The following is a 25,628-nucleotide window of genomic DNA, read 5'->3' as shown; positions in this document are numbered from 1 at the left end:
TTGTTTATTTTGCATCCTTCCTCTTATCATTAAGTGCACTTGTTCCTTCTCTCTTCTACAAGAAATTTTACCTGAGCAGATCTCAGTCAGTAGGCCTGTCACTCTCTTTGACAGTCATTCTCATAGACACCACTAAGACTCTGGCATTCAACAGACAGTACTGGGTGATTAGGAGATGAGTGGTCAATCACCAGATACAGTGGGTCGTTGCAAGGCCAAGAGGGAAGACCAGGTTGTGTTTCTGGAAGGTGGAGTCACACAATGGTACTGAAGGTAGATATACAGTAGATGCACATGTTGATGATATGGACATCAACAGATCTGCCAGCATCACTACAGGAAATGTCCAGAAAGTTAGAGTATGTAAACAGTTTGTTTAACTCACCTCCTGCTGCTCTGCAGGAGCAGACTGGTCAGTCCCATTCAACATTTTCTTGCAGCCCTGCAGGTTGCTTTTAATTGGCTGTGTTCTCTCACTTTTCCAAAGCAATACTGTACTATAATCTTGGACAATTTGGGCTGAATATGTACGTGACTAAGTATAACTCTATGCCTCTAATCAGATCACCACCTTTCACTGCTTTCACTACTTACTGCCCATTATGCCTGCTGGCATATAGAGTATAGCAATGAAGGTCCACAACTATCGGCCCTTGGCCTCTCAGATGTAGAAACAGTTATGCTGTTTACATAACAATTTTGTTTTACCAGTTAGTGTTGATAGTCCTGAGCTGAACCCCTGAACCCAGAGGACTTGTGGACTTCTCTTAGTCTGTCCTGTACCCTTTGACCTGATTGGTGTGGATGACCCGAACCCTAACCGCCTCCTTGATGGTAGGAATGGGAAGAGGCCATTTCATTTTTCCTTCCCATTCCTATACCAACCTGCCCATCCTCAGTCTTCTCCACTGCCAGGGTGACGCCCAATGAAAATTAGAAGAACCACACCTCACAATGCACTTGGGTAGTCCACAATTGGGACCGGACGTTCCAGTTTCAGACAACCCTTACCTCTGGTGTGTTCACCACTCTTCTCCCCTTCCAATCCTCCCATTATTGTCCCCTTTCCCATATCCAACCTCCCCACCCACTCATCACCTACTTTCCTCATCTCTTTCTCCCGGTTTGAACCACCTGCTACCCACACATTTCACCCACCAGCTCCCACACCCGATTCTGCTCCATTAGCACTTCACCCTGATGGTACATTTACCTTGTTGGTACTTCCCCTCCACCGATCTGCCTGATCTGCTGTGTTCCTCCAGCACTTTGTGAAGGACATCTGCAGAATCTTTTGTGTTCAGCACCTACTTAGCTGTCACCCCCTTCACCCTCTGTTCCTACCACCCAACTCCACATGCTTTTTTTTTGCTTGCCTTCATCTACCAAGCACCTATCCCTCTACCCAACTGCTCACCCCTCTCCCTCTCTTACCTGGCTCCATCTGCCATCATCCTCTACCCCTCCTTGGTCCACCAACTTCCTCTGACCCATGGTCTATCCACTCCTCCCCTCCTCTTCATACTGACTTCCCCTCTCCACTTTTAATTCTAATGCAGGGCTTTGACCTGAAAGCATAATTCCTCCCCCTCCCCTTTACCTGTTTGGGGGCGGGGGGCAGGCTATGTGGTGGTAAGATGTTGCTCTACCCACTGAGTTCCTCCAGCAGATTGTCTGTAGCTCTTTTGTATAGAACCAGAAGGCAAAATCCCTCACAGAAGCGATGGGTTTCTTCCTGTTAACATTTGCACACTCAACCATAATGAAATATCTGTTAGTTGACAGCTCATTTTGCAGTATAGCAAACAATTAAATTCTGGGAAGATGTATTTGTTTAAATTAAATAATCTCTTTTGTTTTCTGGGGCAATACCCTTGATATAGGTCAGACTGTTCATTTGCTAACTTCTATGATTTGAAATATGTATGAAGTCATAGAGTCATTGAACAATACTGCTCAAAAACTGGCCATTCAGCCCATCTTACTAATTACTTACTGCCCATTACACCCACTAGTATTTAGGCAGCAATGAAGGTCCTCCATCTTAATCTTTCCTTGGCCAGAAACCAGTTTTGGTCTTGATCTTGGCGGTGTTCAGGGCTTCCTTTATGGTGCCAGTCGCTTCCTTTTGGTTTCCACCACTGTTAGCCATGCAAGTTGCACACAGATGCAGAAGGATTCTTCATTGCTGTTTTTGTTACAGCTTTGTTCGACCTGTCAGTGTTGTTAGTCCTGACCTGACCCCCTGAACCCGGAGGACCGATTGACCACTCTTAGTCTGGCCTCTACCCTTTGACCTGTTTGGCATGGGTGACCCTGCCAAGAGCCGAAGCATAAGGCCTTGACTACAGCCAACACAGTGCTCCAGGACATTGAGGCATGCAAACCTCCAAACCACTACAAGGTTGTGGCCCTCTTGGAGGTTCGGCCCATCTAGTCTATGCCAAACCATTTTAAACTACCTCGTCCCACTACCATCCGCTTTATCTGGTGTTCAGCTAATTTAGATTTCATCCTCATGGTGTTTCCTCTTTTCTTCTTTTGCACTATTTATCTTTGCAAGTTATTGTAATTTTTAAAGCATGCATTGCACTGCTTCCACAAAATGACCAATTTCATGACATACATTAGTGATGATAAAACTGATTCTGATTTCTGTTTGCTGGCTGTCCTTCGACACTGGTGAAGTGCTATGTCTGTCTTATGGCTTTCTCTGGGTGCTTTCCCACACCCACGCATTATCCAGTTTTTCTGATGTCTGGAGGAGACTTCTAATTCACCTACTCCCAGGCTTCCGCAGAGGACTCATTATCTTCCCTCAGTTTGCATGCTGGGGAAACCAAAGACCCTCATCCAAGAATCCAATTCTGAACATTTAGCCTTCTGCAACTGTTCCTGATCACCTTCCCTGTGTTCAGAATTTTCCTTTTACTCTGTAGTTAAAGAGGTGATAAACGTGCCAGTCCTTTAAGAACCTCATAAAGATAGGTGCTGTGTACTCCAGCCTATTATCTGTGATCAGTGCTTTAGTTAAGCCATTCCTGCCAGGCTGTCTTTTGAGCCTGTGAATGACCTTTGATGATGAGTACTTCCTAACAAAGTCAACTTGCCTGAAATTCAAGAAACATTCAATTTCCTTTTTATATAATTTCCTAAAGAGATGAAGGAGATCTGATCTGATTTTTACCTAGGTTCTGAAGGACAATGCAAGTGCGGTATTTTCCTTTGTTGTCTTCTTTCTGAAGATCCTCAGGTTCTGAACTTCTACACATAGTTCTGATCTCCCACAGTGGCTGGGGTGCGTTTATTTGTCCTGTCATATACTCCGTCAATTGGATCGTGCAGGGCACGTCATTTAATTTACAGCTACAAGACTTCTCTGTAGAGAGATTTTATACCTGATGTACAGTATTCAATTTAGATACAGCATATAAAGTTCTTATTTTCATCAAGTAGCACTTCTGACACCATATTTATTTATTGAGATACAGCACGGAATAGGCTCTATTGGCTATTCGAGCCACGTTGCCCAGCAATTTCCCCGATGAAAACTAGCCCAATCACAAGACAATTTACATTGACCAATTAACCTAACAACTGGAACATGTTTGATCCGTGGGGGGGAGCCGGGGCACCCGGAGGAAACCCACACAGTCACAGGGAGAGCGTACAAACTCCTTAGAGGTAGCAACCTGAAATGAACCTGGATCACGTGGACTGTAAAAAGGTTGTGCTAACTTTTTACACTACTGTGCACCCTAAGGAGATGTCATATATTGGTATCTTCTTTATTTGTTGTCTAAAGTACTGGAAATTGTCAGTAATTTGAGCCATAAACACAGGTACCTTTTGCATTAAACAGTTTACAGAGCCAGCAGGCATGCTTGTGATGCTGTGTTTTGCAAAGCCTCTCTGGAACCCTCTTTCCCAAATACTGTTAAAACATTAGCCTACAGACAGTCAAATGATACCACCAAGAGCATTGAAAGCACAATTATTTTTCATAAACTGAAAGCGCAGTTAGCACTTACGCCATACAGGGACATTTGAACCTACAACCTTAGGCATCAGAGATAAGACTACTACCCACTGATCTCCAGTTTATAAATCAATTTAGATACACAGAATGTTAGAGACATTTGAAACGTAAATAAAGGGAAACTAATTCTTCTTGCTGGAAAATACAAACCAAAGGGGCCCATAATTAAAAAGGAAACCATAAGACCATAAGATATAGAAACAAAATTAGGCCATTAGGCCCATTGAGTCTGCTCTGCCATTCCATCATGCCTGATCCATTTTCCCTCTCAGTCCCAATCTCTTAAAAGATTAGCTTTATTTGTCATATCAACATCAAATCATAGAGTAAAATGTGTCGTTTGTGCCAAGTCAAATCAGCGAAGATTGTGCTGGGTTGTGCAACAAAGCCATCAATTCCATCATCCAAGTTATTGACATGCAATGTAAAAAGGAGTAGTCCCAACATAGACTCTTGTGGAAAACCACTAGTCACCACATATCACTATGCTTCTGGGGCCAACACAGCATGCCCACCAGACTCTAACCCTAACCACACATCTTTAAAAGGTGGGAGGTAACTGGAGCACCTGGAGTAAACCGAAGCGTTGATGGGGAGAATGTACAAACTCCTAGCAGACACCGGCGGGAATCGAACCTCAGTTTTACAGCAGGCTACGAATTGTAAAATTGTAAAAGTACAATTGGGAGAAGTACAACTGGGAAATAATGAAAACAAACACTTTCTTCGCATGTACTGTAGAGTGGTAGAAGCTCAGAGCTTATTTCTGAAAAAGTTGTGCGCACTTGATCAATAAGGATTTCAAGATTAATAGTTTTCAAAGGGTACCATGTAGTGAAAAATTATTGTAAGTAAACAGCACATCTGTCAGAATATAAAGTAATGGTGGAACATCAGAATGAGGAATAAATGTGATTTAAGTGACTTTCACTGTGGAATGATCGTTGGTGCCAGATGGGGTGGTTTGAGTATCTCAGAAACTGCTGAGATACACCATAAGACCATCCATTATAGGAGCAGAATTGGGAGATTTGGCCCATTAAATCTTCTCTGCCATTTTATCATGGCTGATCCATTATTCCTTTCAACCCCAATCTCCTGCCTTCTCCCCATAGCCCTTATGCCCTGATTAATCAAGAATCTATCAACCTCTGGCTTAAATATATCCGGTGACTTGGCCTCCACAGGCACCTGCAACAATAATTTCCACAGCCACACCACTCTCTGGCTAAAGAAATTCTCATCTCCATTCAAAAAGGACACCCTTCTATTCTGAGGCTGCGTCTTCTAGTCCTGGACTCCTACATCATAAGAAACATCCTCTCCACATCCATTTTATCAAGGCCTTTCAATAAGCTTCAATGAGATCACCCCTCATTCTTCTGAACTCCAGTGAGTCAGGCATAGAACCATCAAACACTCTTCATATAACAAGCCCCTCAATCCCAGAATAATTTTTGAACATTCTCTGAACCCTCTCCAATGTCAGCACATCCTTCCTTAGATAAGGGGCCTGAAATTGCTCACAAATACTCCAACTGAGGCCGCACTGTTGCTATATTAAGCCTCAAGCTTACATCCTTGCCTTTATTTTCTTGTCCTGAAGAAAAGAGCATGCTAACATTGCATTTGCCTTCCTCAAAACCGACTCAAACTGCAAATTAACCTTTAAGAAATTCTGCAGAAGGACCACCAGGTCTCTTTGCATCTCAGATTTTTGAATTTTCTCTTCATACCAATGTGCATGACCGTAAACTTCCCAACACTGCATTCCATCTGCCACTTCTTTGCCCTTTCTCCTAATCTAAGTCCTTCTGTCACCTCTCTACATCCTCAGAACTACCTGCCCCTCCACTTATCTTTATATCATCAACAAACTTTGCAACAAAGCCATCAATTCCATCATCCAAGTTATTGACATGTAATGTAAAAAGGAGTAGTCCCAACATAGACTCTTGTGGAACACCACTAGTCACCAGCAACCACCCAGAAAAGGCCCCTTTATTCCCACTTTCTGCCTCCTGCCATTCAGCCACTGCCTTATCCGTGATAGAATCTTTCCTGTAATACCACGGCCGCTTAACTTGTTAAGCAGTCTCATGTTTCAAAGGTTTCAAGGGTACTTTTAATGTCAGAGAAATATATACAATATACATCCTGAAATATTTTTTCTTCACAACCATCCACGAAAACAGAGAATTCCCCCAAAGAATGAATGACAGTTAAATGTTAGAAAGCTAAAGCCCACCCCAGCTCCCCCTCCCACGCATAAACCGCAACAATCCCCCCCCTTCCCCACCAGCAAAACAAAAAGCATCAGCTCACACCACCGAGCACTCAAGCATCTTGTCAAAGTCCTTCTGAAATCCAACATCCACTGATTCCCTTCGTCCATCCTGCTTTGTTATCCCTTCAAAGAATTCCAACCAACTTGTCAGGCAAAATTTTCCCTTCAGGAATTCATGCAGATTACAGCCATTTTTATCATGTGCTTCCAAGAATACCAAAACTACATCCTTAGCAAATGACTCCAACATCTTCCTAACCACTGATATCAGAATAACCAGCCAATAGTTTCCTTTTTGCTGCCTCTCTCCTTTCTTGGAGATTGGAAGTGACATTTGTAAATTTCCAGTCTTCCGGACCATTCCAGGATCTGGTGTTTCTTGAAATATCATTACTAATTCCTCCCCAATCTACAGCCACCTCTTTCAGAACCCTGGGGTGTACACCATCTGATCCAAGAGACTTGCCTACCTTTGACCTTTCAGTTTCCCAAGATCCTTCTCACTAGTAATAGTAAATTCACACACTTCTGCCCCTTGGCATTCTTGAACTTCTGACATACAGCTGTTGATTTCCACAGTGAAGACAAAATACTTATTCAGCTTATCTGCTGTTTCCTTATCCCTCATTACTACCTCTCCAGCATCATTTTCCAGAGGTCCAATACCTACTCTCACCTCTCTTTTGCACTTTATGTATCTGTAGAAACTTCTGATATCGTCTTCAATGCTATTAGCAAGCTTACCTTCGTATTCCTTCTTTTCCTTCTTAATGACTTTTCTAGTTGCCTTCTGTTGGTTTTTAAGTGCTTCATATCCTCTAACTTCCCACTAATTCTTGCTCTATTATATGTCCTCTCTTTGGCTTTTATGTTGGCTTTGATTTCTCTTGTTAGTCACAGTTGTGTCATTTTTCCTCTTTGGGATGTATATATCTTGCACCTTCTGAATTGCTTCCAGAAATTCCAGCCATTGCTGCCCTGCTGTCATCCCTGCCGGTGTCTTTCCAGTCAGCTTTGGCCAGTTCCTCCCTTATGACTCTGTAATTCCCTTTACTCCACTGTAATACTGATACATCTGACTTTAGCTTCTCCTTCTCAAATTGCAGGGTGAATTCTATCATATTATTATCACTTGTCCCAAAGCATTTCCTTACATTAAGGTCTTTAATCAATTCCAGTTCATTGCACAACATGTAATCCAGAATTGCTGATCCCCTAGTGGGCTCAACCATGAGCTGCTCCAGAAAGCCAACTCATAAACATTCAAAAATTTCCCCCTCTTGGGATCCAGCACCAACCTGATTTTCCCAAACTACCTGCATATTGAAATCCCCCATGACTATTGTAACATTAGCCAGTTCCTCCCTCATGCCTCTGTAATTCCGTTTACTCCACTAGATAGATAGATAGATAGATAGATAGATAGATACTTTATTCATCCCCATGGGGAAATTCAACATTTTTTCCAATGTCCCATACACTTATTGTAGCAAAACTAATTACATACAATACTTAACTCAGTAAAAATATGATATGCATCTAAAATCACCCTCTCAAAAAGCATTAATAATAGCTTTTAAAAAGTTCTTAAGTAGTTTACTTAAATACATTGAGTCCTAACCCCGGCACTTTGACATATCTTACTCCTGGCGGTTGAATTGTAAAGCCGAATGGCATTGGGGAGTATACTGACATGCATTTTCTATCTCCCATTGTGATTTGTAGACCACATCCTCACTGTTGTTTGGGGTCTGTATACAACTCCCATCAGGATCTTTTTACCCTTGCAGTTCTTTAGCTCTACCCACAATGATTCCACACTTTGCAACCCTACGTCACCTCTTTCTAATGAGTTAATTTAATTTTTTACCAACAGAGCCACCCCAACCTACCTGACTATCCTTTCATTACAATGTGTACTCTTAGGCCTTAAGCTCTCAGCTATAATCTTCTTTCAGCCACAATTCAGTGATACATGCCAATCTGAAACTCTGCAATGTTCATCTACCTTATTCTCTATACTGCGTGCATTCAAATATAGCACTTTCCATTCTGTATTCACCCTTTCCGATTCTGTCTGCCTTTTTGCATTGCAACTCATCAGCAATTTTGCCCTGTCATCAGCCTCTCCTTACTGGCAGTCTCACTACACAAGGCCACTGTTTGTAAACAAACTACCTCATCTTCATCCCAATCACTCCGGTTCCCAAGAAGGCAACCGTAACTCAAATAATCGTGCATTACAGCAGTAATGTGCTGAAAAGCATCTCTGAACACACAACATGTTGTACCTTGAAATGGATGGCAGCAGACCTCACTGGATTCCACTCCCGTACCTTAAAAAGTAGCCACTGTGTATATACCAGGTCTTCAGCAACTCTAAGCAGCAAATTGGCAGAGATGAATAAGGAAAATTGTATTAACTGGCTAGAAAAAAATATATATGTACTTTTTACTTCAGTTGTGTCAACCTCCATCCAGTTGACAAAATGTGATGCTGAGTTTAAACTGGAATGTTGGATCATAGCAATCAAGAAAGCTATTACATTATCTGTGGAGAGTGAAGAATGAAGAATAAACTTGAAAAATGTTTACTTCACTTCCTCTGGAGTCCTCATAATATAGTTTAGAAACCTGAATTGCTATCTGATGTTTATTAAATGTGCTTGAGGCATCTGTGGCAAAAGATCCATTGTGTAATCATTTTTATCCTACTGACTGACAGTCTTATCTGTACGTCATAGATTCTTCATGTGGTCATGTCAATCAACCGTTATTCACTGGGACTGAGGCTGGATCCAGCAGAGATATCCACATGAAGTGATTTCCTACACTTTGACGTTCACTTATTTTTTGATTAGATTGGAAATTGTAGGAAATTGTATTGCAAGCCTGAGTTGGAATTAACAAGAAACTACAGTGAAAAACAACAGTTACATGTTTTTCATTTCTTTGGTGTGCTATATTGGGACATGCTTGTCATTGTCAGCTGCCATACAACAATAAGTTGTGTTGCCATATTGCTTTATTAACATCATCCTTGATACTGTGTGATATTTAATATCACCAGAGCTTTGTTCACTTTTCTTAAGGGTCAAGTAACAGGTTTGAGAATTTATGGAAACTCCAGCAAAGATAAACAATTTAAATTAACATTAGTTTTATTTCTGAACATTCAAATCATGTTATTATCTAAAGCTTTACAGTAATTATCTATATGTAACAGTTGATTTCTTCACTAATTGAAATTTTTTGTTGTTGCATTATTGGTCTGATTATTAACCAAAAAATCTAGATGTACAGTATAATCCAACATTTAATCACTGCAGGTGAATATCAAAGCTACCGGCTATAATACTTCTATGAAACTTCTGGTACCTTTTGCTGAATATTTCTATTACTACTAAACTAACTTCTTTAAAAACTATTTAATTTTATGATTGGAGGTTGAGATATATTTCAATAAAATACTTCTATATAACCATATAACAATCACAGCACGGAAACAGGCCATTCCAGCCCTCCTAGTCTGTGCCGAACTCTCAATCTCACCTAGTCCCACCTACCCGCACTCAGCCCATAACCCTCCACTCCTTTCCTGTCCATATACCTATCCAATTTTACCTTAAATGACACAACTGAACTGGCCTCTACTACTTCTACAGGAAGCTCATTCCACACAGTATACTTTGTTTTTCACACTTAAGTCAGGAAAGACTCAATCAAACATTCATTTATTATCAAAGTATGTATGCAGTACACAACCCTGAGAATTCACCTCCACATAGACAGCCACGAAACAAAGAAAGAAAGCCGTGGAACCTATTCAAAGAAAAAGATCAAACCACCAACACGCAAAAAAGAAAATCATGAAAAATGGCAAAAAAAACTAGTGGAAAAACACAATATAAAACACCAAACCACAAACCATTAAAACAGACCAAGCATATTCAGTTCAACTCAGTCATAGAGTCATAGAAGAGTACAGCACAAAAACAGGTCATTCACCCCATCGAGTCCATGTTGAAATCATTTAAGCTGCCCACTCCCATCAACCTGCACCAGGACCATAGCCCTCCATACCCCTACTATCCATGTACCTGTCCAAACTTTTCTTAAACACTGAAATTGAGCTTACTTGCACCACTGTGCTGGCAACTCATTCCACACTCTCACAACCCTCTGACTGAAGAAGTTTCCCTTATGTTCCCCCTAAAACTACTCACCTTTCACCCTTAACCCGTGACCCTAGTCCACACAACCTCAGTGGAAAAAGACTGCTTGCACTTACCCTATCAATACCCCTCATAATTTTTTATACCTCCATCAAATCTCCTCTCAATCTTCTACATTCTAAAGAATACAGTTCTAACTGATTCAAACTTTCCTTATACCTCTGGTCCTCCAAACCCGGCATAGAAACATAGAAACATAGAAAATAGGTGCAGGAGTAGGCCATTCGGCCCTTTGAGCCTGCACCGCCATTCAGTATGATCATGGCTAATCATCCAACTCAGAACCCTGTACCTGCCTTCTCTCCATACCCCCTGATCCCTTTGGCCACAAGGGCCATATCTAACTTGTGGGCATATCTGTGTGAATTTTCTGTTTTTTGTTCAGTTCAATTTAGTACAGTGTTGTTCATTAATTGAATGATAATAATGAATTGTTCTTCATGACTTTGCTGCACTAGTGTGGTGTCCATTCCATCATTTGTTCAAATGAAATAGAAGCATTGTCGAAACCTCATATCCATCATCTGGCTAATTACTAAGCAACTCCTGTTGTTGGAATAAGTTCAAGCTTATTGTCATTCAACTGCAAGCATGTATGTAGCCAAATGAAACAATGTCCCTCATGGACCAAGGTGCAAAACCCAGTTAATATATCACATACAACGCATAAAATAATACTAGCATAATAATATTAGCAGATAAGAGAAAGTCTTCTGGAGATCTACAAGAAGACCGTGAGACTTCCTGTGGAATAACTAAGCTGTTCGATGGTGTCTACTGAAACTACCCAGTTTGAAAGAGCAATAAACATGGTGGGCTCTGACAAGCTTTAAAGAGGAGGTGTAGTATGTATTTTTCATGTGTAATCCATCTCAATGAAATCAAACATGGATACTGGCCTGGATGTTTATAACAATAGCTATTGATTTCCAGTGGAACTTACAGTTTTAGCCAATTATATAGAAGTGAGATCATATCTTCTACGCATACATTGTCAAAAGTGAAAGTGATTAATTTAAAGATAGGTGAAGGGTCTCGGGCCAAAAGGTCAACTGTACTCTTCCATAGATGCTGCTTGGCCTGCTGAGTTGTGTATGCTGCTTGGATTTCCAGCATCTGCAGGTTTTCTCTTGTTTTTTTTAATTTAAAGGTAGAATTAGTAAGTCAAATCTGTGTGTTTGCTACGTCGTTAGAATCTAGGTGCAATTCAGTGGCAGAGCGGAGTCCTGTTATGTTTTCCTGCTATTGTCTCCTAGGCAAGGCTTGGGAAGCTGCAGAGACAGGATCAAAAGCTTCATAAATTTTACTTGGAATTGTAAGGCTCTGCATAAGAAGCAAAGGGGAAACCACCTTCCTTTGATTTTAATCATTTAAATTTACTTCAATGATTTTTGTCATTTTAGGTGTTTTGTCTATTCTCCGGACAAAAATTTAAATATGTTAATTATTTTTAATTCAGCATCATCATCATCATTACGTGCCATGTTTTATGGTGTGGGTGATCATGGTCTTGACCATGATTATTCTTGGCAATTTTTTCTACAGAAGTGCTTTGCCATTGACTTCTTCTGGGCAGTGTCTTTACAAGATGGGTGACTCCAACCATTATCAATACTCTTCAGGGATTGTTTGCCTGGTGTCAGTGGTCACATAACCAGGAATTGTGATATGCACCAGCTGCTCATATGACCAACCACCATCTGCTCCCATGGCTTCACATGACCGTGATCCGGGGGGCAAAGCAGGTGCTACACCTTGCCCAAGGGTGGCCTGCAGGCTAGCAGAGGAAGGGAACACCTTACGCCTCCTTTGGTAGAGACATGTCTCCACCCCACCACACTTACAAACATTTGTACTTTTTATTATTTACCATATTTATAATAGTATTTAAATGTTTCCACCAGAGGCATTTGAAAAACTATTAAAAAATGTCTCACAAATTTTATAGCCAGCAAAGCTGGGAGTTGCATTTTGTCACCTGTCAAAGGGTTTTATTGAAGATGAGGGAATAGAGCTTTCTCAATGTGTCCCTCAATGCCTTCATGGTGTGCAAACCAAGATATTGGAGCCCAGGGTACTTCACTTCAGAAAAAGAGGGCCAGTAAAATACTTGGGCGGGGAGATTATAAATGGCAACTCCAAACAGTGAGTCCAGGTAATAAGATTCAAAGTTCAAGGTTCAAAGTAAATTTTATTATCAGAGTACATATACGTCACCACATACAACCCTGTGAATCTTTTTCCTGTGGGCATACTCAGTAAACTATAGAATATTAACTATAACAGGGTCAATGAGAGATCAAGTAGAGCATAGAAGACAACAAACTGCAAAAGCATATTTAAATAAATAGCAATAAATAACGAGAGCATGAAATAACAAGGTAAAGAGTCCTTAAAGTGAGATTATTGGTTATAGGTGGGTGTCATTATCCCCTTTTGTTCAAGAGCCTGATGGTTGAGGGGTAGTAACTGTTCTTGAATCTGGCAGTGCAAGTCCCGAGGTTCTTTTACCTTCTATCTGTTGGCAGCAGTGAGAAAAGATTCAGCCCAATATACTGCATTTACCATGATTAAGAGTGACTCTATAGAAACTTCCGTCAAGCCATACATTAAGTAAACATAAGAAACATCTGAATCAAAATAAGTGCACATAAAAATGCAAAGAGGAAATATAAACTCAACAGGCACTCTCACGTAAGTCAACACAAATTGAAAAATGTCACCTGGTTACAATCTTGAGAGTCTAAAATTTTGAAATAAAGCAAGGCAAGAGAAGTTTAGATAGGCACATGAATGTGAAGAAATTATTGGGATATAGCTATTGTGTAGACATAAGGAATTAGTTTAGTTGACCAACTGAGCACTAATTTATTTGGTTCAGCACAACCTTGTGGGCCAAGGGGCCTGTTTCTATGCTGTACTGTTCTATGTTCTAAATGCTCATAGATCAAAGCTAATCGCAGGATATTACTCTTCTCAATTATATATTCTTGAAATAATATTAACTTGTGCTGTTGAACTTCATGATGTTATAGAATCATCTACACACAGAAACAGGTTCTTCAGCCAATCTAGCCCATGCCAACCTGATTTGCAGCCTAGTTTCCTCTGCCTGCTTCAGGACCGTAGCCCTCTGTACTTCTCATCCATGTACCTATCCAAACTTCTCTTAAATGCTACAATTGAACACACATCTACCACTTCCACTGACAGCTCATTTGATGCTCACACCACCGTCTGAATGAAGAAGCTCCACGTTCGTTCAAAAACAATCGGATGAAAATTCTGGACAATTTGTATAAGCATTGAACTGTTCACGCTTGTCTGGCTACTTGAAGTACTGTGGTGAACCGAATGTGTAAAAGTGACTAACATTATTGAATTTTTGTTTCTGCGTCAAGCTGAAGTTAATGTGCATGTATAATGCATTCATCAATAGCTATTAACTAGCTGCTAATCTAATATATGATAATCCATGCTTTAATTTTGGCAAATGGCCAGCTGACAGCTGAGATGGCTATCTACTCTATCATCATTGATCTCGCATGTGATGTGCTAAGGTAGATCACTGTTTACATGTGCTCCTTTCACCATTCCCTCAAGTTACAATGTAAATAGAAGGCATTTTCTTATTTAACACATACAGAAATAAAAATTGAGAAGTACAATGAATGCATTTTAATTCACATTCTTTGAAATTCCAATTAACTTTAATACTTGCAATTAATAATATTTTATCATTATTATTAAATAGATGAAATGGTCTCTTATTTATAATTTACGCACTGGAAGCTCAGTCTAATGGAAAAGATGAACCTAAGTAGATGATCTGATTGCAAAATAAACCTTGCATATTTTACTGTCATTTCTACAGGACCTTTTAATCATATCAAGTCAAGTCTACTGGGCTCCACCTCAGATTCTAATCTCAACAAATATAGCACAATTAGCAAGATTCCTCAAATCACCCTGAACTTTTCTGATATAAAAGCTGAAAAGAAGAGTTCATCTCCGCCTTCATCAGAAAAGACCATCATTGCACCGAAAGTGAAGGAAAGGACGCACAATGTCACAGAAAAAGTGACACAGGTAAGATCTTTGACATAGAACAAAGCTTTAGAAACCTTATTCTCTTCTAAAGGTTTTTATGATGAATTAATCATTATTATTTTTAACAATTTTGCAAGCCCACGGGGCCTTGTGACCTTAGTAAAACCAGGCTGCAATCGTGGAATTGTTTTAGCTGAGAAATAATACATAAATACTGCACTTGTGGGCCGGATGGTGGTGTAATGGCATCAGCACCGGACTTCAAGGCAGATGGTCCTGAGTTCAAACCCAGCCGGCTCACAACCTGGGCAACAGCAGTAGCTGCACGGAAGAAAGGCCTGGCAATCTACTTCCGTATCTTGCCATGAAAACTCTATGGACCCTCTGGTCACAAAGAGTTGGACTCAACTTAACGACTGAACAACAACTTGTCCTGTCTTCTGCTAACACTGTTATGCCATGTTCAATTATACAGAGAGGATGGGTTACAATAGAATTCCGCAGACCGTGCTGCAAAACGAGTGGAATAATTCATTTATTTTCAATAACACCAAGAACTCCTATCACATTTCCTGTAATAAGATGCAAAGAAAATAAAGTCAAGAAGGTACCCGAGTTATAAGGAAAGATTGAATAGGTTAGGACTTTATCTCTTGGAACACAGAAGATTGAGAGGAGATTTGATGGAAGGATATGGAATTATGAGGGATATAGATAGAGTAAATTCAAGCAGGGTTTTTCCACTGAGATTGGCTGGGACTACAAGTAGAGCTCTTGGGTTAGGGGTGAAAGGTGAAAAGTTTAAGGGGAAGATGAGGAAGATCTTCTTCACTCAGAGGTTTGTGAAAGTGTGGAGCAAGTTGCCAGCACAAGTGGTGTATGCGAGCTTGATTTCAACTTTTAAGAGAAGTTTGGATAGCTAAATGGACGGTAGGGGAATGGAAGGCTACAGTCCTGGTGCAGGTTGATGGGAGCCGGCAGTTTAATGGCTCATCATGAACTAGATGGGCTGAAGGGCCTGTTTCTGTGCTGTACTTTTCTATGACTCTAAGGTAACGTTGTTTCTGAAGGTAAGTCATGACATGTAATGCATTCCTGGGAAGTCCATACAGCTGCACGTGGAAAAACTAATTGCAAGTACCATGCAATCATTCAGACTTCACATTTATCAAAAGATCCATTATTGCTCCTCACCATATACTGGAACAAAAAGGAAATGATCCTAGGTCAAGCGGAGTATGCTTGTCCAAAGCCATTTCTCTTAAGAAGCTATTTTAAAAGAGATACTTCTATCAGGATGTTTGCAAATGTTCAGCAGAGGAATTTTTTGATTTTGTCTCACTGACTCATGTTGTTCCTCTCAACATGAGAGGGATGTTTCAACAGCCACAACTTGGAGTAAGGCAATACAATGTTTAGAAAAATGTACTTTATATATTTCAATACTTTAACCACTGATAAATTTCTGAAATTGCATGGATTTAATAAGAAATAATACACTGCAACAACTTACAAAACTACAAAGCAATTTAGAGGGAGGCACATGATCAAATCTACATTCATACACATTAAGACCAATTGAGATGATGTTTGAATTTATTTGACATTCTTGAATTTGAACACATAGATCATGTAATATATTAGGAAAACGCACAACATACTAGAGGAACTCAGCAGGTCAGGCAGCATCTATAAAAAAGGAGTAAACAGTCAACGTAGATAGATAGATAGATAGATAGATAGATAGATAGATAGATAGATACTTTATTCATCCCCATGGGGAAATTCAACTTTTTTTCCAATGTCCCATACACTTGTTGTAGCAAAACTAATTACATACAATACTTCACTCAGTAAAAAAATATGATATGCATCTAAATCACCATCTCAAAAAGCATTAATAATAGCTTTTAAAAAGTTCTTAAGTCCTGGCGGTAGAATTGTAAAGCCTAATGGCATTGGGGAGTATTGGGGAGTAAACACACCTCTCCCAGTTTCACCTATCACCTGCCACTTTGTACTTCTTCCTTCCCTCCCTCCACCTTCATACTCTGATTTCTCCCCTTCCTTTCCAGTCCTGAAGAAAGGTCCCTGCCAAAAACATTGACTGTTTACTCTTTTCCATAGATACTCCCTGACCTGCTGAGTTCCTCCAGAATTTTGATTGTGTTCATTTGGATTTCCAGCATCTGCAGATTTTCTCATGTATATAATATATTAGAAACTTGCATAATGATATTAAATTTCTATTTTAAGTCATGTTGTTTTTATCTTTATTTAACCTTTTCAAATGTTTCAACTTCACTGTAAGCTGTTTTTTTCATCAATAATTGGGTTGTGCTCTCTGCCACCGTGGAGAATTTAACCAACAAATCCTCCATACTATATTTTTGATTTTTCTTCTTGGATATTTTGACCAGCGACTCAATTCCAAGATTATTAATAGTAGATCAGATATATCAAGTGTGTTGGCATTTCAAAAATGGATTAATTCTCACTTTTAATCTGGAGTTCCTCATTCTTATTCTACTTGAAAGGAAAAGTACGCCCATTGTCAAAGAGACGTTCTACACAGAAACAGGTCACTCAGGACTTCAGGTCTCACTGGCCACCAAAAACCCATTAAGATTACTCCACCCTAACCAATTTCATCCTCTCCACGTTTCCATAAGCTTCTCAGATTCCCACTCATCTACAGACTCAGGGAAAATGTTTAAACTGCACATTTAACCTACAAACTTGCACATTTTCTGGCAACTCAAAATTGGGCATCAGGAAGGCACTGTTGTCCATCAGGAACACACACCACAATTTGTAAGCTGATGTTCCAGCATATTTCTTACTCTATCATTGCTAGCAAACAAGGGTATTAACCTTAGTTCAATGAGGAAAACTGAAGGGCACGTATAGTGCGAAATTGTTCTTACAACCCCACTCAACCAAATGATCTATCTCACTCCTGTGGGGCTCCGCACCTCCACCTGCGATAGGAAGATAGAATAATTACAACAAAGAAAGAGGCCATTCAGCCCATCTCATCCAAACTGGTTCTCTACCAGAACAAATCACTATTTCCACATAATAATCCCTTCTGAAAAGACTTGAAAATTTTTCTCCACCACATATTTTTATGATCCCCTTATGAAGGACACAGTGGAACTTCCCTCCATCATATCTGCAGGCATTGTACTCCAGAAAGTATTTAAAGTGATGAGTGTAGGGCCAGAGTGGTCAGGGGAATATAGGGAAATAATAGGTAGGGCAATTTGGGAACACAATGATAAATGCATTCATAATTCTTTCATCAATAGAGATGCAGAGCATAACAGCAGGGAAATCATGCTGAACTGTTATAAAAACCTCAACTGAAATATTCTAGTTGCAATATTATAGGAGGGACCTGAGTTATAAGGAAAATTTAAATTGGTTAGGACTTTATTCCTTGTAACATAGAAGATTGAGAGGAGATTTGATAGCAGTATGAGGGGTACAGATAGGATAATTTCAAGCTGGCTTTTTCCACTGTGGTTGGGTGGGACTACAACTAGAGGTCATGGGTTAAGGGTGAAAGGTGAAAAGTTTAAGGGGAACATGAGGCAAAACGTCTTAACTCAGAGCATTGTGAGAGATGTGCCAGCAGAAGTGGTGCATGCGAGCTCGATTTCAACATTTAAGAGAAGTTTGGATAGGTACATGGACGGCTATAGTCTTGGTGCAGGTCAATGGGAAAAGGCAAATTATATGGTTTGGCACAGACTAGATGGGCCGCAGAGTCCGTTTGGGCCTGTATGGTGTGAAGGAATTATGGAGGGCTTGGAATAGATGAATATATATACACACACACACAGTATATATATCCAGGGTGCCTAAGACTTCTGCACAGTACTGTGGTAATTTTATGTATTGCACTGTACTGCTGCCACAAAAATAACCACAAACTTCATGACATATGTGAGTGATGATAAACCTGATTCTGATATGGGTCTCTATTGTGGACTGAGAACGGGAAGGGGGCAGGGAGAAGGGAATCACAGTTGGGAATATGGGAAGGGAGAGGGGAGGGAGCAGGAAGCACCAGAGAGACATTCTGTAAGGTTCAATGAAGCTATTGGTTTGGAATCAAATGCCTGGTGTCTCAGGGCTGGGTGCATCTGCACCCACGTCACTCCCTGCCCCTGGAAATCCTTCTCTGCCACCTGTCCCACACCCATCTCATGGTGCTCCACCCTCACCATTCCCGACATCCTTTGCTCACGTCGGATTTACAAATTCACTTCACATTAACAAATACAGTACTGTGTAAAAGTTTTAGGCACCATAGCTTTATAGATGTGTCTAAGTCTTTTGCACAGGACTGTGAGTACTTTGATAGTCTATAAAACTGATGAAGTTTGCCAAAAGAGAAGATAGTGAGAGACGGTTCACTTTGGTGCGGAAGAGCTTGGGACTGCTCAAGGTTAAGATGAGATCACAGATGTGAAGTAAAAGAATGGTAACTATTGACACAGGAGAAATATTCACCTGCCGCAGGTGATTGGAAAAGCAACCATTTAACACAGCCTTCATTTTCTATTGCATAGCTAAATTTTTGCCCATGTTGTTAATGCTCCTTTATTGCCACATGATTCAACTTTTCTAAGAAGGCTGTTACATAGCACCTTATCAAAATCTATAAAGTCCATAGGGCATCACGTTGGCTGCATTATTGTTACCAACTTTATCCGTTTTGTCATCAAATTATTCTGTCAAATTGGATAGACACAGTTTGCTTGTAACAAATCTGTGTTGATTTGCTGTAATTAAAATGAAGGCAATTGATCAAGTTCCCTCCAGACATGGATGGGAGGGGAATGGAGGGCTATGGTGCAGGTTTGGGTCAATGAGACAAGGCAGAAAACAGTTTGACGTGGACTAGATGTTTCAAAGGGCCTATTTTTCTGCTGTAGTGCACTATAAACTCTACGACTTTTAACACTACACCGGATAATTGTTTCTAAAAGCCTTCTTACCACCTTCTTACCACCAGAGTTGAACTGACTAGCCTGTGGTTATTTGGCTTCCTTATTTGAATAGGGCGATAGCAGTTGCATCCTCATATCTAAAAAGCTTTGAAGATTATTTTCAGTGCACTCTAGATTTCCATCTGTACTTCCCTGAAAATTCTAGGATGCATCCATCCAGTCCTGCTGACTTACCTTCTTTAAATTCAGCTAATTTTTCTAATTGCTCCACACAGTCAATATTTAGTAGATCCAGCGCCTCATTTTTCATTACGGCTTTGGAAGCAGCTTCTTCCCCATTAAGACATGTAAAGTATTCCTTTAGTGTGTCAAAAATAGCCTCAGGAGTGTGCAAGTTCCCATTTTTGTCCTTAATTTGTCAGGTTCTTCCATGGGTTTCTCTCATGGTGAGCACGGACAGATGACTGAACCCAGATGCACAGCAATGACAGACTCACATGCTGAGACAGAATCTAGAGTTTATTCATGGGAATTCCAATTGAACATTGATGGCTTGACCCAGCAACACCATGAAACGAGTCATTCTGAAAACACACACAAGGACCCAGCGATTGGCACTAATTGGGGTTCAACATTAAATAATCATAGAATAAGGAAAATCAATGCCAGACACAATTAACTTGACAAGATTAATCGGAATGCACAAGGGCTTAACAACTCTAGTTACGACAACAATTAACAAATAAGGGCAAGGCCAGCTCATGACAGGTGCCACTACTCTTATGTCTAGAGAACACCTTTCGATTTCTATTTATATTAGCAGTTAGTCATTTCTCAAGCGGTGTGAACATGTAGTTTAGAATGGTGAGGGACGACTAAACAGCTAATGGGAGGAGGAAGTAGGGTGTGAGGTGGAGGCCTATGACATGAGTGCCACAACAAGGCTGAAGATTTGCAGTCATAGTGATTCAGAAGTGTAGTTTGAATAATCATTCTTGGATTACTCCTGAGATCCCACCATCACAAAAAGCCAGATTTCAGCCATTTCAATTCACTCTACCTGACTTCACAATCAGCTGAAGACACAGGATGCAAAAGCAATTGAATTGGACAGCATCTCCGCCATAAGACTGAAGAACTGTTTTCCAGAATTAGTCACACTTCTAATCATTCTGCTCCAGTACAGTCAAAACATTGGCACTCACTGATAATATGGAAAACTGCCCAGACACGTCCTTTCACAAAAAGCAAAATGAATCCATTCCAGTGAATTAAGATCCATTTCATCGACTTTCCATTATCAAAGTGACGATAGGTATTGTTAAGAGTGCTGTTACTGATACTGACTCACCAGGAAACTACTCACCAATGCTCAGTTTGGATTTACCAGATCACATCAATGCCTTGGACCAAAGAACCAAATTTCAAAGGTGAGGTGAGGCAAAAATTATTGCCCACAAAATCAAGGCAGCTTTTGACTTTTGAGGACCTGTCCTGGACACAGCATATAAGTGCAATTACAAGGAAGGCATAGCAGTGCTTCTACTTCCCTAGGAGTTTGTAGAGATTCAGCATGACATCTAAAACTTTGACGAACTTCTATAGATATGTAGTGGAGAGAAATTGACACAGCCTCGTCTGGAAAAACTAATGTTCTTAAATGGAAAATGCTCCAAAAAGTAGTGGATATAGCCCAGTATATCACAGGTAAAGCCATCCCAACCATTGAGCATATCTATATGAAATAATGTCGTAGGAAAAAGCATCCATTAGCAGGGACCCCCACCACGCAGGGCATGCTCTTCTCTCTGATACTGTCAGGAAAAAGGTACAGGAGCCTCAGGACACAACAACCAGGTTCAGGAACAATTACTGACCATCAACCATCAGGCTCTTGAACCAAAGGGGTTAACATCACTCATCTTCATTTGCCCCATCATTGAAATGTTTCCACAACAAATAGACTCACATTCAATGACTCTTCATCTCATGTTCTCAAGCTCTATTCCTTATTTATTATTATTATTTCTTCTTTTTGTATTTGCACATTTTGTTGTCTTCTGCGCTCTGGTTGAATGCCTTAGTTGGGTGGTCTTTTATTGATTCTGTTGTGATTATTATTCTATAGATTTATTGAGTATGCCCACAAGAAAATGAATCTCAAGGTTGTAGATAATGACATATATGTATGTTGATAATAAAATTTACTTTGAACTTTGAGCTTTGAAATTGACTTGAGTGTAGTTTCAAGGAGAACTCACTAGATCAAGGGGGAAACACCCAGTCAGAATCTGAATGAGAATCAGGTTTATTATCACTGGCATGTGACAGGAAATTTGTTAACTTAGCAGCAGCAGTTCAATGCAATACATAATCTAACAGAGAGAAAAAAACATATAAATAAATAAAATAAAACAATAATAATAATAAATAAACAAGTAAATCAATTACATATATTGAATAGATTAAAAAACAAAATGTGCATAAACAGAAATACTGTATATCTAAAAAAAAGTGAGGTAGTGTCCAAAAATTCAATGTCCATTTAGGAATCGGATGGCGGAGGGGAAGAAGCTGTTCTTGAATTGCTGAGTGTGTGCCTTCAGGCTTCTGTATCTCCTACTTGATGTTAACAGTGAGAAAAGGGCATGCCCTGGGTGCTGGAGGTCCTTAATAATGGACACTGCCTTTCTGAGACACCGCTCCCTCAAGATGTCCTGGGTACCTTGTAGCTAGTGTCCAAGATGGAGCTGACTAGATTTACAACCTTCTTTACAAGCTTCTTTTGGTCCTGTGCAGTAGCCCCTCCATACCAGACAGTGATGCAGCCTGTCAGAATGCTCTCCACGGTACAACTATGGAAGTTTTTGAGTGTATTTGTTGACGTGCCAAATTTCTTTAAGCTCCTAATAAAGTACAGCTGCTGTCTTGCCTTCTTTATAACTGCATTGATATGTTGGGACCTGGTTAGATCCTCAGAGATCTGGACACCCAGGAACTTGAAGCTGCTCACTCTCTCTGCTTCTGATCCACTGCGTCTGCAGTGTGCATTGTCTACAACATGCATTTCAATTACTCAAACCAGTTACTCGAACAGCACTTCCAAAACACCAACATCGGCCAAGGATTTCAGAAATACATGGTAGCATTATCTGCGTGTTCCCCTCCAATCACACACCATGAGGATTTGGAAGTATGCAATTTCTCCTTTACTATTACTATGAAACTCAGTACCTTACGGACCAGTGTGAATACCTTTACTAGAAAGACTGGTAGAGCAACAGTTCGAGAAGGTGGCTCACCACTACCTTCCCATGAGCAGTTAGGGAAGGGATTAAGTGCTGATTCTGTCAGCGAATAGTGAACCTACAATCTGACAATAGATCTCTCCATTTATTATAATCCTTCAGGGTGGTATGGTAGCATAGTGGTGAGCAAAACACTCTACAGTACAGATAACCCAGGATCAATTCCCATCACTGCCAGTAAGGAGTCTGTACATTCTCCCAGACACAGCAAGGGTTTTCTCCCACTGCTCCGGTTTCCTCCCACCGTCCAAAGACATGCCTGGTAGTTAGTTAATTGGTCAATGTAAATTGTCCCATGATTAGTCTAGAATTAAATCAGGGGTTTCTGGGCAGCACAACTCGAAGGGTCGGAAGGGCCCTGATGCACCATCAATAACTCTCTCTGAGACGTGAGGCGAGATATAGGCTTTTATTGACTGGAAGAAAGAACAAGCAGCAATTGACCACCATGCTACATCCTGGAGACTGAGGGCAGGGCTCAGGCCCCAATCGCCTTTATACCGGGGTCTGTGGGAGGAGCCACAGGAGCAGTCAGCGGGGGGGCGTGTCCAGACAGGTATATGTAGTTTACCACAGGCTCACTCTGCGATGCGTCTCAATAAATAAATAGGTTACATTCGCCAATCATCTCCAATTTGTAGGAAAATATTTTGATAGGATTTTCCTTGTAAACACATTATAGAGCTTGCTGTGTTTCTTTTTATCACTTTTCTCTAATGAGGATATGGCTCCATTGCAACCAAGCCTCAGCACTGCCCCTACAGGAATTCAGATAAACGACCCACTGGGATATCATTTCGTAACAACATCTTCAGAAGACTTTGCACACATTGGACACAGCATATCGACCATTCTTGGATAGATTCCACTCCAGCTGGTCTTCCCACACACACAGCCCTAGATGAAAAGAGAATCATATTCTGGTGAGGTGTGGTGCGCTCAGACGCAGCAGCCACTCTGGGTCCTGTCGAAGGTGGAATCTTTCATCTCGTATATTGTCTTTTCAATCACAAGTTGCTGCTGGATACAAAGAAAATCAAGTACTGCAAGACTATCCCATCAGTGAGTTACACAATAGCCATGGAGCTGGACTTATTGCATACCATTTTTGCATTGTTGCCTGAAATTGTGTATCATTGGATGAGTGTCTTGAACGCTTTTATTGTGATTGCATTGGTAACGTAGAATACTCCAAGTCAGGTTCACTGGTTCATTGGCAAGACCGACGGCAGGGGAGTTGTGGCAAGGACTAGGCCCTCTCCACAGGGTCACTTGTTGCCACCACCCAGGGGAGGAGATGGCAAGGCAGTGTGGGAGAGAGGAGGAGCCTCTGTGGGCATGTTAGAATCTATGCTGCGTTGAGGGCTAGCCTGTGTTTGGAACACTCGCGTGTTTGCTCAGTGCTGCCCTCTGGTGTTTGCTCAGTGGAAGAACAAGCTGTACCAGGACAACTACCATTAACTTAGCCATGCCACTCAGGGACTTGAGCTATATCTTTTTTCTTTGTGACTGCATGTTTTTTTTCTGAAATGTTAACCACATGTGTTCTTTGTGCTCTGTGCTATGTGTAGTGTGATGTGTGTTTTTGGTCATTTATTTTGCACCTTGGCCCAAAGGAACACAGTTTCTTTGGCTATATTCAATTACCCTACAATCATTTAATGCTCCTGGCATATACGTTTTGTCCAGCCAGGCTCCTCAAAGGATCATGTAGAACAACGAAACTCTGTCAATGAGTGTGAGAGAATTAGTTTCAAGTGGATCAAATGACCTTCGTCAGAAGTTGACAGCCAGATATATAAATGAAAGAAAATGATATAGAATACTGAATCTCATTCTGTGTGCCTCAGTGAAGGATTATCTGACGCCATGTAAAGTTGAGGAGTAAGAGGAACAAAATTTCATATGGGCATGATGAAAACCATTTGGCAAGAGGATATGAAGAAAATGTTACCAGTTCCCAATCACTTCTGTTATACCTCCTTCTTGAATGAACTAAAAATATTAGCCCTAGTCTCCAATAAAGCAGCCATTCCTTCTCTACTTAATCCCAGCCTAATCACAGGACAATTTACAATGACCAAACAGCCTACTCACCAGTACGTGTTTGGACTGCGGGAGGAAACCGGAGCATCCAGAAGAAACCCACCCACTCGTGGGGTGATACGGTAGCATAGTGGTTAGCACAATGCTTTACAGTACAGGCAACCCTGGTTCAATTCCCACTGCTGCCTATAAGGAGTTTGTACGTTTGCCCCGTGACCACGTGGGTTTCCTCTGGGTGCTCCAGTTTCCTCCCACATTGCAAAGACGTTCCGATTAGTAGTTTATTTGGTCATTGTTAATTGTCCTGTGATTAGACTAGAATTAAATTGGGGTTTGCTAAGTGGCATGGCCAAAAGGGCTAGAAGGGCCGAATCCTCTCTGTATCTCAATAAATTAATTAATTATAAATCAAAAATCACATAGCATCCTAAGTAACATAAATTAATATGCAAAATAGGGTGTTTGTGAACTGAGATACCATTAAAAAATGCAGCCCCCATAGACTACCAGTTAATATATTAGAATGGCCATACGGTATTTTAATGAATGCATGTGTTGCTTAAAGATAAATCTGAATCTAATTTAAACCTTAACGTGCTGTGCGATGATCCATTTGATGCACAGAAATCACTGCTCAAAGTATACTGGTCAAGACTAGTGAAGGTTCGTGAATATATCTGTTAACAAGGGGACCAACGAGCG

General features: G+C 40.6%; 1 protein-coding gene across 4 annotated transcripts in view; it reads left to right on the top strand.

Moving 5' to 3' along the window:
* The window catches only part of LOC140728545 (voltage-gated inwardly rectifying potassium channel KCNH7-like), a 523,000-nt gene that overhangs the window by 390,254 nt on the left and 107,118 nt on the right, over positions 1–25,628 (top strand). For all 4 annotated transcript variants that reach the window (XM_073047421.1, XM_073047422.1, XM_073047420.1 and 1 more), the window contains one exon: positions 14,436–14,650. In XM_073047421.1, coding sequence (XP_072903522.1) covers positions 14,436–14,650 — 215 coding nt within the window. The remainder of the gene's footprint in view (positions 1–14,435; positions 14,651–25,628) is intronic.

The sequence above is a fragment of the Hemitrygon akajei genome, chromosome 5 (assembly GCF_048418815.1).
Source record: "Hemitrygon akajei chromosome 5, sHemAka1.3, whole genome shotgun sequence".
In the NCBI taxonomy this organism is placed as follows: Eukaryota; Metazoa; Chordata; class Chondrichthyes; order Myliobatiformes; family Dasyatidae; genus Hemitrygon; species Hemitrygon akajei.
The sequence above is the reverse complement of the archived record's forward strand: the minus strand, read 5'-3'. Positions and strand labels throughout refer to the sequence as shown.